We start from the raw sequence: 13,024 nt of genomic DNA, 5'->3' as shown, positions 1-13,024 counted from the left end.
AGCTGAAAAATTAACACATTTGAATAGAAGATTCTTTTTAATGTAGTTTTGCAAATGTGTTTTCAGATCAGTTGGTATACTAATAAATCTATATCGGGTGCAAGATGATGCCAGTGTACTAGATAATTTTCACTTTGTAATAAATTAGTATGTACAGTATTCATCAATGAAGTTAGAATTGAAAATCCAGAAATACATGCAGAAGTGTACCTTTCTCCAAAGTGGTATCTTAAGTAGCTAAGCAAATTCTCAAATGTTTGATCAGTTCCTACTAGACATTTCTTGATAATAAAAATCAAACATGACAGAGGCAGTTGCATTCTACATATAAAACAGCAATGTAAAAGCTATCCTGTTCTCATTACTGCCCACTCCTCTGAAAACAAAGTATTGTGTTCACCTGGGGATGAGGGTGATGTCAGGATCGAGGCCTCCAGAGTCATCTTTACAATGACAGAGAGGTTCAGGCCATTATTTTTCTGTCCAAAACAACAACTTTTGAAGTTGCTCACTTTTAACTTTTCAGGGCCGTTGAGTTGCTACAGAAGTAAAGTCAAGTCTTGGAAATATTTCAGTACATAACAACTATTAGTTAATATTTGGGTTGCCTGATGATTTAAATCTAAATGGTGACAATAAAAGGCCACCATGTCAGGTTTTTGAGAAGGCATAGGATCAGAAAGGAAGGTTGATGATCCAGGAAGGCCATGACCATAGTAAGATTTTATTAAAGCTAAACTTTTTAAGACAAGGAGTTTGGAAATGCTAGTTAGAAGATATTTTGTTTAAATCGTTATTGTGGGAAACCCAAATTTTGCATTTTGTGTCATGAGTGGATAAATTATAATAACTGAGTCAAGTGAGTTTGATCATAACTATTGTTCCACCTACCTATCTCACTGTGAACTAAAGCAGCTTATTAATTTGTATCAGGCATACGGCATATATGGAAATTGTTAATATCCAGTATAGGTCACAAGTGAGGTATTAATAGTCACAGCCAGATTAATCTACTACTAAAGTCTCCGTTGTCCTACTGCACCATAGAGCGCTGCTCTCTCATTGGAGAGAGATGACTGTTGGTGGCTTAACCTGAGGATGACCATGCCTCAGTGAGGGGAGAGGTTGAGAAGGAGGATCCTTCATGGTAACCTCAACCAGTGCAGGAATTGATCCCACATTGTTGGTGTCACTCTGTACTGCAAGCCAGCTGTCCAGCCAGCTGAGCTAACCAACCCCCAAATCATGTATAAGACCATGTGAGTAAATACCCTTTTAAAAATCATCCAGATTCTTTATGGGAATAACTGACACAACTGAACCCCAAAAAAGGTATATACAGTATAACCAAATTTATAACCAGAACTAAGGGGTATTCCTGAAACCATCTGGGTTCGATTATAAACCAGTAAAGGATAAATCATTTCATAAAAATGTCTGGCAGGAATTTTATTCAAAATGAATATTTAATAGTGTTTGCTACATTAGTTAGCCTTGTGACAATATAATGGGACCATAACAGCCCATCGAAGTTGGATTGCAAGAATCTGAATTAAATGAGATTTTGAATCATTGATGTGACCCAATTTGAACACAAGAAAATTTATTTTTGAAGTAAACTGAAGTCTTGTTCATGCTACCTCATTTTTTCTTATACTTGCAGGTGTATCCCTTGGTGTTCAAGTGACCATTTCAGAACAGAAAAAAATAGCTATGTTGTTCCAGCCTGTTGTTCTACATTGTCAGTATTCAACTACATCTGCCCAACAACCAGTGGTACAGTGGCGCTTTAAATCATACTGCAAGGACCGTACTAGAGATGCCTTCAGCATTCACAGCACAGCTGCACACGTCATCAGCCAGAAAGAACAGAGTCCTACGTGGGACCCATATCTAGACTGTGCAGACAACAGTCGTACTGTCCGAATTGTGGCTTCCCGTCAGGGTTCTGCAGTCACCTTAGGAGAGTACTACAAAGGACGAGAAATCACCATTATCAATAGTAAGGATTTTTACTTCCAACAAATTACATTCAATGAATAAGGATGGTACATGAATTGGATATTTTTATCACTCACTTTTTATTGCATAACTAATTGCATAAGGGGTGTAAATAATGAGTTAACTTAATATTTGTTAGAACAATCATTCCATTCTATTTCAAGTTGACGCTGTTGTGACATTCTTAGCTTGCATAAACACAACCCCTTTCTACACAATTGATGGGATAAAAGTGAGCTCAGTAATGTTTGTTCTGGGTATTATGACTGCCATTTGGGATCCACAATAGTGTCAACAGTCTGCATGAGATTGATGCAACACACTCCAGCTGTCACTGTATGCATGTACTCAACATCTATTGCAATCTTCTGAGCAGGCAGATCAGTTGTCAATCAGCATGCTTCAATGCTGCTACTTTGCAGCTCAATGTGCCAGCCAATGTTTTCTCTTAACCTGGCACAACCATAGGCATATTAAGCAGCCTGAAATCCCCCTAGCAATGCTCTTTAAAGTGATCATTAACTGCTTACGGTTTAGTTGCTAGTTTACTTTTTCTGGCTTTCACCACTACTATACACATTTTTTTTAAGCTTTCCATAATTGTTTTAAGTGTCAAATGACTAGCGGGGAATGTACTGTTGATGTATGTTTTGCTGAGTTCGTGGTTATCGCATAGACCAATTGCTCCTGGACATGGGTGCACTGATAGGCATTCCCCTTGATTACAAAACAACTGAGAGAACAAACAGAGGGCCTGTATAATGCAACCAGCTACTGGAAATGGAAGATGGTGGAGGAGAATGAAGGGCTTTCAGTAGGAGGCCATATATACTCATAGCAAAATTCTGGTGCCCGAACCTCAGTAAGAAACAATGTTTGAGACACTTGCGTGTTATGAAGGAACTCATCAGTTGCCTGCTGCAGTCAAAACTCAACCTCATTGCAGTAAAAGACTGCATTGCAAGTTGCAATGATGATGACTATAGTTATTATCTTGTATGCATGAGGATCCTTCCAGGCTGGAGTTAGAGATGTTTCTAGCACGTTAAAAGTTTGTAATCGATTTTCACATCAGGAACGTCACTGAGTTCTCTATTCAAATAAGAAAGTGAATTTCATTTTATTTCCTTTTGTCAACAAGAAGCAGATGCAGGAAACATAAAGTTTTACAGGCTTCTCCGTGGTACATGGTATCTTTGTAGACACATGAATTTGCAAGTGTCATCTCTGACCTATATGGGAACAGGAAGGGATTCCATTCTCTCAAAATGTAGTTACCCTGTGAACATAGGCAATTTGTCACTTGGTGCTATTTCCCCACTTTGGCCTTCTAAAGCTGCATTTCTTTTTATTTTCAGGTAACAGCCTAGAGCCCTTTTTAACGTTCCAGTTGAACCTACAGATCTGTCAGCTTAACTTTGGTGGTGGGGAAACATCTAGAAACACTAACATGGGACAAAATTAACAATCATATGGACAACTGCAGAGTTAAAGGAAGTCAGCATGGACTTCTTATTGGAAAATCTTGTGTAACCAACTTACTAAAGATTTTGAAGAGATAGCACAGAGGGTTAATGAAGGCAGTGCAGTTGTCTTACACTTTCAGATAATGCATTTTGGACCTTATCTACTCGCTGCATGAAAAAAATAGTTCCTTATGTGACTTTTGCTTCTTTATCAGTTACCATAAGTCTATGCCTTCTTGGCCTTGATCCTTTCATGAGAGGAACCCCTATCTGCTCTGTCCAGAACCATCATGATTTTGAATTCCTCAATCAAACCTCCTCTCAGCTTTCTTTTCTCTAATGTAAACAGTCCTAACATCTCCAATCTCTCTTCATAACTGAAGTGCCTCATTTCAGAAACCTTCTCATGAATCTCTTCTGCACTCTCTCAAATGTTTACACATCCTTCCTAAAGTATAGTGCCCAAAACTGGATGTAGTACTCTAGTTGAGGCCAAACTAGCATCCTACCCAAGTTTGACATAAGCTCCTTCTCTCTTACAATGTATCCCTTTTAATAAACCAAGGATATTGTGTTCTTTACTTAACCACTCTCTCTCACCCTGTACTACAACCTTCAATGACTTACACACATATGCATTCAATTCCCACTGCTCCTGCTTTAGAATTGTGCCCTTTATTTGATATTGTCTCCTCCATGTTCTTCACTTCACTTTTCTATGCATTGAACTGCATCTGCCACCAAATTGTCAATGTCCTAATGAAATTCTACACTACCTTCCTCACAGTTCACAATGCTACCAAGTTTTACATCAGCTGCAAACTTTCAAATTGTGTCATTAATATAAATCAGGAAAAGTATGTGTCCCTATACTGTCCCCTGGGGGATTCCATTACAAACCTTCTTCCACCCCAAAAATATCTATTGCATAGAACTCCCTAAGTGTAGAAACAGGCCATTTGGCCCAACAAGTCCACACTGCCACCTGAAGAGCATCCCACCCTGACTCATTCCCCTACTTCTGCACTTCCCCATGTCTAACCCAACTAACCTAAACATTCCTGGACACTATGGGCAATTTAGCATGGCCAATACACCTACCCTGGACATCTTTGGACTGAGAGAGGAAACTGGACCACCAGGAGGAAACTCGCACGGACAGGGGGAGACTGTGCAAAATCCACAGTTGGCTGAGGGTGGAGTCGAATCCTGGCCCCTGTCACTGTGAGGCAGCAGTGCTAATCACTGAGCCCCTGTGCCATCCTTTAAATTTGGTTTACACTAATTCAGCATCACCTGTCTCCTCGCTCTGCTGAAACCCTAATGAACATCTTTATAATCTGTTTGTTTGGTTATTTGTCCACAATCTCCTGGCTGGTTTCTCACCTGCAGCACCTCAAACTTGTACTGATCCAAATCACTACCCACACTTAATTTGCACCAACTCCCAGCTTCCCCGTCAGCTCTGCGTGAGTTGACTCAGTTTATTGGACAGGCAGTTCTCTTTGTTTTTAAACATTGTTGTGACTCCTTAACTTGTAATTACCCCATTGCCTCTTCTATCGCTATTTCCAACATCTTTCATTTGTTTATGGAGTGAGTGTCACCCCCAGCAGCAACACTAATGGGCAATTCTTGGGATTTCACAGGGTTTTTGTTTGTCATTGAGACTTTTAAATGTATTTTGAGTTGTTCCCTCGTTGTTGACCCCCATCCAACAAGAAGTGTTTTATTAGTAAATTACGTATGAAACATTTGAGCAGCTGGGTGAAAATATTTTAAGTATGACAGATGTCTCCTTCCATCACAGATCCTGCCATTCCAGCTCCTCTACTTGAAGCCTGTCTTCCCCCTCCTCCCTCTCTCTCTGCTCCTTTATTGGAAAGAATCTGATTGAAGGGGCAGTATGGGTAAGAGGGAGCATACTTGTGTTTGGAGTTGCTGGGATGGTTTTAATGGCCAGTATTGCAACTGCCGAGGCAGTTTCATCCATCCTGTCACCAATCATTTGACCTGTTAGGGGAGGTTGATGTGAAGAATCAAAAATAAGGGCGTCTCCAACAGTAGTAAGGGCAGAGTAATATCTGTTCCCAAAGCTGTTCCATGACTGTACCTGAAATTCCAAACTTGGACTTATTCCCACATCAGCTATTGCAGACAACGCTGCTGTCCCAATGATCAGTCATGGAAAAGGCTGCAATGTGTGCATACTCATTGCCCTTGCTTAGTCACTCTGCTTCCTTGTCAGGCTTGGCCAACCTCAGATTTTTGTGGTGCAATCACATTCTGATTTCTTAGTCATTTCTGATGTCTTTAGGAAAGTGATGATAAACTAATTTGTTGAACTGATGGCAGTCCGTGCAATATTGGACTACTTCAAGTGCCAGCAGGACAGTCATCCAGTTTTAATGAAAGAATGGAGATAAGAACAAAGAAAATTACAGCACAGGAACAGGCCCTTTGGCCCTCCAAGCCTGCGCCGATCCAGATCCTCTGTCTAAACCTGTCGCCTAATTTCCAAGGATCTGTATCCCTCTGCTCCCTGCCCATTCATGTATCTGTCTAGATACATCTTAAATGATGCTATCATGCCCGCCTCTACCACCTCCGCTGGCAACGCGTTCCAGGCACCCACCACCCTCTGCGTAAAGAACTTTCCGTGCATATCTCCCTTAAACTTTTCCCCTCTCACCTTGAAATCGTGACCCCTAGTAATTGAATCCCCCACTCTGGGGGTAAAAGCTTCTTGCTATCCACCCTGTCTATACCTCTCATGATTTTGTAGACCTCAATCAGTTACCCCCTCAACCTCTGTCTTTCTAATGTAAATAATCCTACTCAACCTCTCTTCATAGCTAGCGCCCTCCATACCAGGCAACATCCTGGTGAACTTCCTCTGCACCCTCTCCAAAGCATCCACATCTTTTTGGTAATGTGGCGACCAGAACTGTACGCAGTATTCCAAATGTGGTTGAACCAAAGTCCTATACAACTGTAACATGACCTGCCAACTCTTGTGCTCAATATCCCTTCCGATGAATGAAAACATGCCATATGCCACCTTGACCACTCTATCGACCTGCGTTGCCACCTTCAGGGTACAATGGACCTGAACATCCAGATCTCTCTACGTATCAATTTTCCCCAGGGCTTTTCCATTTACCGTATAGTTCGCTCTTGAATTGGATCTTCCAAAATACACCACCTCGCATTTGCCTGGATTGAACTCCATCTGCCATTTCTCCGCCCAACTCTCCAATCTATCTATATTCTGCTGCATTCTTCGACAGTCCCCTTCACTATCTGCTACTCCACCAATCTTGGTGTCATCTGCAAACTTGCTAATCAGACCATCTATTCCTTCCTCCAGTTCATTTATGTGTATCACCAACAACAGTGGTCCCAACACGGATCCCTGTGGAACACCACTGATCACAGTTCTCCATTTTGAGAAACTCCCTTCCACTACAACACTCTGTCTCCTGTTGCCCAGCCAGTTCTCTATCCATCTAGCTAGTACACCCTGGACCCTATAGATTTCCATTTCTGCTCCCTCTCACCCATACTGCCCCTTCAATCAGATTCTTTCCATAAAGGACCAGAAAGAGGAGGAAGGAGACAGGCTTCCAGTAGAGGAGCTTAAAATGGTGCATCTTGAAAGGTTATGTGCAGGTGATGGTGTTCCTCTACTGCTGCCTTGCCCTCAATGGCAGAGTTTGTGCTTGCCAGTTGGTGAGTTGATGTGGAGCACAATTGTAGTTGGTACATGATGCCAATGTGCAAGTGGTGGATGGGGTGCTAATGGTCAGTTGTGTTGAGTGGTGGGATCTGCGCACACCCAAGTGGATTGTATACCCTTGTTTTTGTGACTTATTGACAGCAGATAGGCAAGGGGAGTCAGGAGGTGTACTACACGCCTGTATTGTCATCACAGTATTTGTTTCATATGGCTCACAGTGTGCTTCTGGTCAGTGGCACCCACCAAGATTTTAATATGGGAATATAGTGATTTACTGCTATTCTGTTTGTTTGCTGCTTATTAACTCAACCAATTCTGTGTACATGTTCCTACCTTACCAGTTATTGGCCACAACGTTGTACTTGCACATGGCTTTCTAAGCTTATAATTCACCAATCTCATTTACCACACTCAGTGCATTCACATACATGCATGTAACGCTGATGTAGACATTATTACTTTCTCCCTTACTTTGGCCCCAATCAGTAACTTACTATTCTCTACTCTAGTGCCATCCATATCTCTCAATATCCTATGCATCTTGCTGTTCCTGTCTGATTGTTATTTCTTGTTTGCACATCCCTGTCAAGTTAGTTTAAACCCTGCCCAACAGCACTAGCAAAATGCCTACATGTAACTCAATTGCAGCTCTATTTAGGTGCAAACTATTTGGCCTGTACAGGTCCCATCTCTCTCCAAAGCGGGTCCCAAGAATCTAAAACCCTTCCTCTGCACCGGTTTTCAAGCCATGTAATCATCTGCTTTATCCTCCTATTTAAATGCTTAGGGGAGACAATGGCCTAGTGGTATTAGCGCTGGATTGTTAATCCAGAGATCCAGATAATACTTTGGGGACCCAGGTTCAAACCCCGCTGTGGCAGATGGTGGAATTTGAATTCAATAAAATATCTGGAATTAAGAATATAATGAGGACTGTGAATCCATTGTCAATTGTTGGGAAAAACTCACCTGGTTCACTAATGCCCTTAAGGGAGTGAAACTGCCATTCTTACCTGGTCTGGCCTACACGTGATTCTAGGCCCAAGCAATGGGGTTGACTCTTAACTGCCCAGGTGGGATGGGGCAATAAATGCTGCCTAGCCAGTGATGCCCTCATCCCATTAATGAATAAAAAAAACTTGCACATCCTACAAGAAGAAAGCCAGAAATTAATAATTTAGTATTCTACTTGCCAAATTTCTACCTAGCTCCCAAAGGTCTGACTGCAAGACCACATCTTTCTTTCTCACTGTCATTGGTTCCAAGTAGACAACGACTGATGGCTGTTCCTCCTCCCCGCTCAGGGCACTCTACAGCTGCTCAGTGACAACCTTGACCCTGGCACTTGGGAGGCAACATATTTTTCTGGATTCACATCTAGAGCTAAAAGGGCTATCTACTTCCTTAACAATTGAATCACCTTATACTATTGCTCTTCAAGTTTCCCTTGTTACCCTCCTGTACAGCTGAGATACTCATGGTGCCATGGACTTAGCTGTAGCTGCACTTTCCAGATGAATCATCACTGTCATCAGTATTCAGAAATGAACATTAGTTGGAAAATGGGATGCATTCAGTAACTCCTGCCATAGAATTATACAGCACAGAAACAGACCCATTGGTCCAACTAGTCCATGCAACCAAATTTCCTAGACTGAACTAGTCTCACTGCATTTGTCCCATATCCTTCTAAACCTTTCTTATTCATGTACCAATCCAAATGTCTTTTAAATGTTGTAACTGCACCTGCATCTATCACTTCCTCTGGCAATTCATTCCACTTACAAATCACCCTCTGTGTGAAAAGGATGCCCCTCAGGTCCCTTTTAAATTTTTCCCCTCTAACCTTAAAAATATGGCCCCTAGTTTTGAACTCCCCCACCCTAGGGAAAAGACCTCTGCTATTCACCTTATCTATGTCCCTCATGAATTTATAAACCTCTATAAGGTCACCCTTCAAACTCCGAAGCTCCAGTAATAAAAGTCCCAGTCTATCTAACCTATCCTTATAACGCAAACCCTCCAGTCCCAGCAACATTCTTGTAAAACTTTTCTGAACCTTCTCCAATTTAATAACATCCTTCCTATAGTGTATGGAATTGTTACATTTTGCCTTTGAAAATAACATTTGTAGAGAGACCTAGTTTGTCTCTAAATGACTAGGAAGAATATGTTTGCACGTGGAGCACTTGGATGTGGTCCGGCCACTCGCTGATGATGATCTTCTTGAGTTGCTGAAGCTGGACATCATCAGACATAGCTTCCAGAAACTGCTCTTCTTGGCAATGACCAAAATGAATGAGATCAATTTGGAGACTATTTTCTAACTTGGATTCAACACTATCCACTTGTAAGTCAAGAAGAATATCATTGTTCATTGCTGATTCTGGAAGCCTGCTAACAGCATCAGGAATCTATGACCCTAATTTGTTTATACTTCAAAATTGAACCCTTAGATACTCACATGTAAAAATTGTAATCATAGGAGTACATGTGGGGATTTATGAGTGATGTTTCACTACATTTAGATACTGTTCCAGTGATGTTCTTTATGATACATGCAATGTCAATATCTGAGCTAATTATTGTGAGAGTTTTGAACAATATGTTTAGTTGATGTGGTTGAATGGCTGTAATGGAATATGGCTGTGAGGCTTGTAGCAATGCTAAATGTATGAGGATGCAGTAGAACATTCAAAATATACAAGGTGATGGGCAAACCTGTGTTCAAAATTCCCTGGAAAATACACTCCTAACAGCAAACAATCAGAGAAAAGTCAGCCCCATGAGTTGAACTGAAGGAAACAATGAGGAGATTCTCCTCTAGATCCACAGGGGTTAAGGTGAAGGGAGAAAGGGAGGCTGCAAAGGTTGGGGACACATAAATAATTCAAGTTATTTTTTCTGTAAAATATAATGTAAATCTTCAGCACATATTTGCTTCATTGTTTCAAATCGTGGAAACAGATTATGATGGAAACTAGTTAGTAAGATTGAGTGACAAATTAGAATTAGATCCCTACAGTGAGGAAACAGGCCATTTGGTCCAACAAGTCCAAATTCACCCTCGGAAGAGTATCCCACCCAGACCCATCCCCCTACCCCATCCCTGCAAACCTCCACGACTGACATCCCTAAGTTACACATCCCTGAGCACTGGGTAATTAGGCATGGCCAATCCACCTAACTCGCACATCTTTGGACAGTGGGAGGAAACTGAAGCACCTGGCGGAAACTCCACACAGATATGGGAAGAATGTGCAAACTCCACACAGACAGTCGCCCGAGGGTAAAATTAAACCCAGATCCCTGGCACTGTGAGGCAGCAGTGCTAACCACTGAGCCACCGTGAAGTCTGAAAGAGAACATCATTCAATTAGTTTGGAATAATAATTTTACTCCAAGAGCTAAACAATCAAGTGACACACATGCATGGTGGGAAGAGGGGAGAAATATTTATTTTCTAATTCCCTCATGTTACTGGAATTGCATTCTGGAATAAGTGTACAGATTTAGTTTCTCCTCTTTGCTGATGTTTAACCAGCGAAGTCCAATGTTTGTTGTTCATTTCATCTGCATCTTCGCGAATGTAGTGATACTGGTTGGAATTTTGTGTTTAATATTGTGCTGGTTTTTATGTCCAGTTATACGTATTTCTCCTTTGTTCAATAACATACCTGTGACATCAACACACAGGTTGCACGTCATTATCACCTTCTGATTGGCAATGAGGGACGAGCAATAAATGTTGACCCAGCTAGCAATGCCTCTATCCCATGAATGAATAAAAAATACCAAACATATATAAATATATTCTCTTACTACAAAAATTGGGAGCATAAATTTTGACAATGCAGTGTGCCCTGACCATGAGTGTAGAATGCGTGATTGTGCACAATAGCCTGTTTGTTTGACAGTGTAACTGATTTGCGTCAGATGAACTGCTGTTAATTTAATCACTTTCACAAAACATCATATTTGAAACTTTAAAATGCTCCTGATTTTCAGTCTGCTGGGAGTTTCAAATTGCAATTGATTGCAGCTGTCTGCCACCATTTGTGATATTACAAAATTGGCTTCTGTATCTGCAGTAATCTTTCTAAGTTGAATTTTGTTGATGTGAACAAGAAATGCACATGGTAAAATGACATTAATGACCAAGCATTGCATGTTTGTAGAGTGAGGTTTGGCCCCTTGTGTTGTCCAGGTCAATTATCTATTAATTATAGGTCTCTTACAGATGCAGATCTCCAGATTGGAAGGTTACACTGGGGAGATAGTGGGGCTTATTACTGCTCTGTTATCACTCCAGATGACATTGTGGGTAACAGTGAACAAAGAATGGAACTCCTTGTGTTGGGTGAGTATAGTATAAATAACAAGTATGGTTTAAGTAGGTACTTGCAGAAGTGATCATGACTAAATAGTAACTGTTAATTGGATTAATTCTCAAGGATTTTTATACTGGTTTATATGCACATACACTTTTTTTTATTCTGCTGTACAAGTGCAAATCTTTCTTTCACTTAGTGTGAAGATTTGAGTACATGTTATATGGCCCAGAGAACTGCACTGGTATAGACTATTTAAAACAGTTCTTTGGACAGGGGATGTGTGTAAAAATGATCTAGATACTGGTACTAAAGATCAATATGATCCAAGTTTTAATGTTTGCACTCGTAATAAATTCTGTTTTAAACTAACCTTTTTCACATTTTTTAGTGTTTAATTATTGCAGAATTGCATTTTTTTAGAATTGGTTCTGAAACTAATGAAGTTCAAGTGCACATGTTTAACACCATTCGCTTTCCTGAATTATGTGCACAAATTGCTCATTGTTCATTCTTTAATCAGAACTAATTGACTAAAGTAGAAGAAAGGGGCAATTTAAGCTGTATTTTTAAAAAATATTTCACATGCTATTAAATATCCTCTTTAAATCAAATTTGGCCTAAGCACGAGGAATATTGGGTTGGCTTTTATTGCTCCTTTGCCTGTGAGTTGAAAGGCAAAATGTCTCATTAAAACCTGTCTGAAGTCTGTCTATCAGTGGGCAAATTGAGGCCTCTTGGGGTCCAATTTATTCCCACTAATGGACCTCATCCCACCATGGTTGGAAGTTAACCAGCCAAGTGGTCACCTGGTGGCAGCCTCCTTAGTAGACCCCTGGCCTATCAAAAGACAGATTCAAGGTTTACCACATCTCCAGGTTGTCTCCCATCACACTGACACATGAAAAGCCAGCTCGTCCCAATTCCAATTCCAATCCCAATCCCAATCTCTATCCCAAATACCTGCCCCTGCTATCAGGCTCTGTCAGTTTAGCAGCTGGAGAGATCTCCCATCCCCAATCAGTACGGTGCACTTCTGTCCCAAAGTAATGCAGACCTGCTGGTAACTCTGAGACAGGACTTCCTGTTCTTGAGAGGCAAAATTCCCACTCCATTTATTAACAGCCAATTGCCTTTTAGATGTGGGGACTGCTGCTTGAGAGTGAATCAGTGGGAGTTGTTGGCTAGGGAACCGAGTGCCTTGTATAATTCAATTCAACGACTTAACTTGTTCCAGCTTGAACCCGGCTGCAGCAATTTTAGATGTTAGCTTTTCTCTTCACCAACAGGTGGCCTGTCAATGTGAACTGACTCTATTGGAATCTTGGAAGCAGGATGCAAGTTGATGTTTTGTACACAGCTTCTTTGTCAGAACACTTTCTGAAGTGCTCATCTGGATTAATTTTCATAAATTATATACATATATATTACCAAATACAAGAATATTATAGCATTTATGTTGTAACTGTACAAAGAATAATTCTGGC

The 13,024-nt window shown here is 40.8% G+C and overlaps 1 protein-coding gene across 2 annotated transcripts in view; it reads left to right on the top strand.

Moving 5' to 3' along the window:
* The window catches only part of ildr2 (immunoglobulin-like domain containing receptor 2), a 123,608-nt gene that overhangs the window by 57,411 nt on the left and 53,173 nt on the right, over positions 1 to 13,024 (top strand). For both annotated transcript variants that reach the window (XM_048603251.1, XM_048603252.1), the window contains exons 3-4: positions 1,664 to 2,002; positions 11,447 to 11,566. In XM_048603251.1, coding sequence (XP_048459208.1) covers positions 1,664 to 2,002; positions 11,447 to 11,566 — 459 coding nt within the window. The remainder of the gene's footprint in view (positions 1 to 1,663; positions 2,003 to 11,446; positions 11,567 to 13,024) is intronic.

The sequence above is a fragment of the Rhincodon typus genome, chromosome 11 (assembly GCF_021869965.1).
Source record: "Rhincodon typus isolate 14 chromosome 11, sRhiTyp1.1, whole genome shotgun sequence".
Classification (NCBI taxonomy): Eukaryota; Metazoa; Chordata; class Chondrichthyes; order Orectolobiformes; family Rhincodontidae; genus Rhincodon; species Rhincodon typus.
Note: the sequence above shows the minus strand (reverse complement) of the source record. Positions and strands in the feature narration are given on the sequence as shown.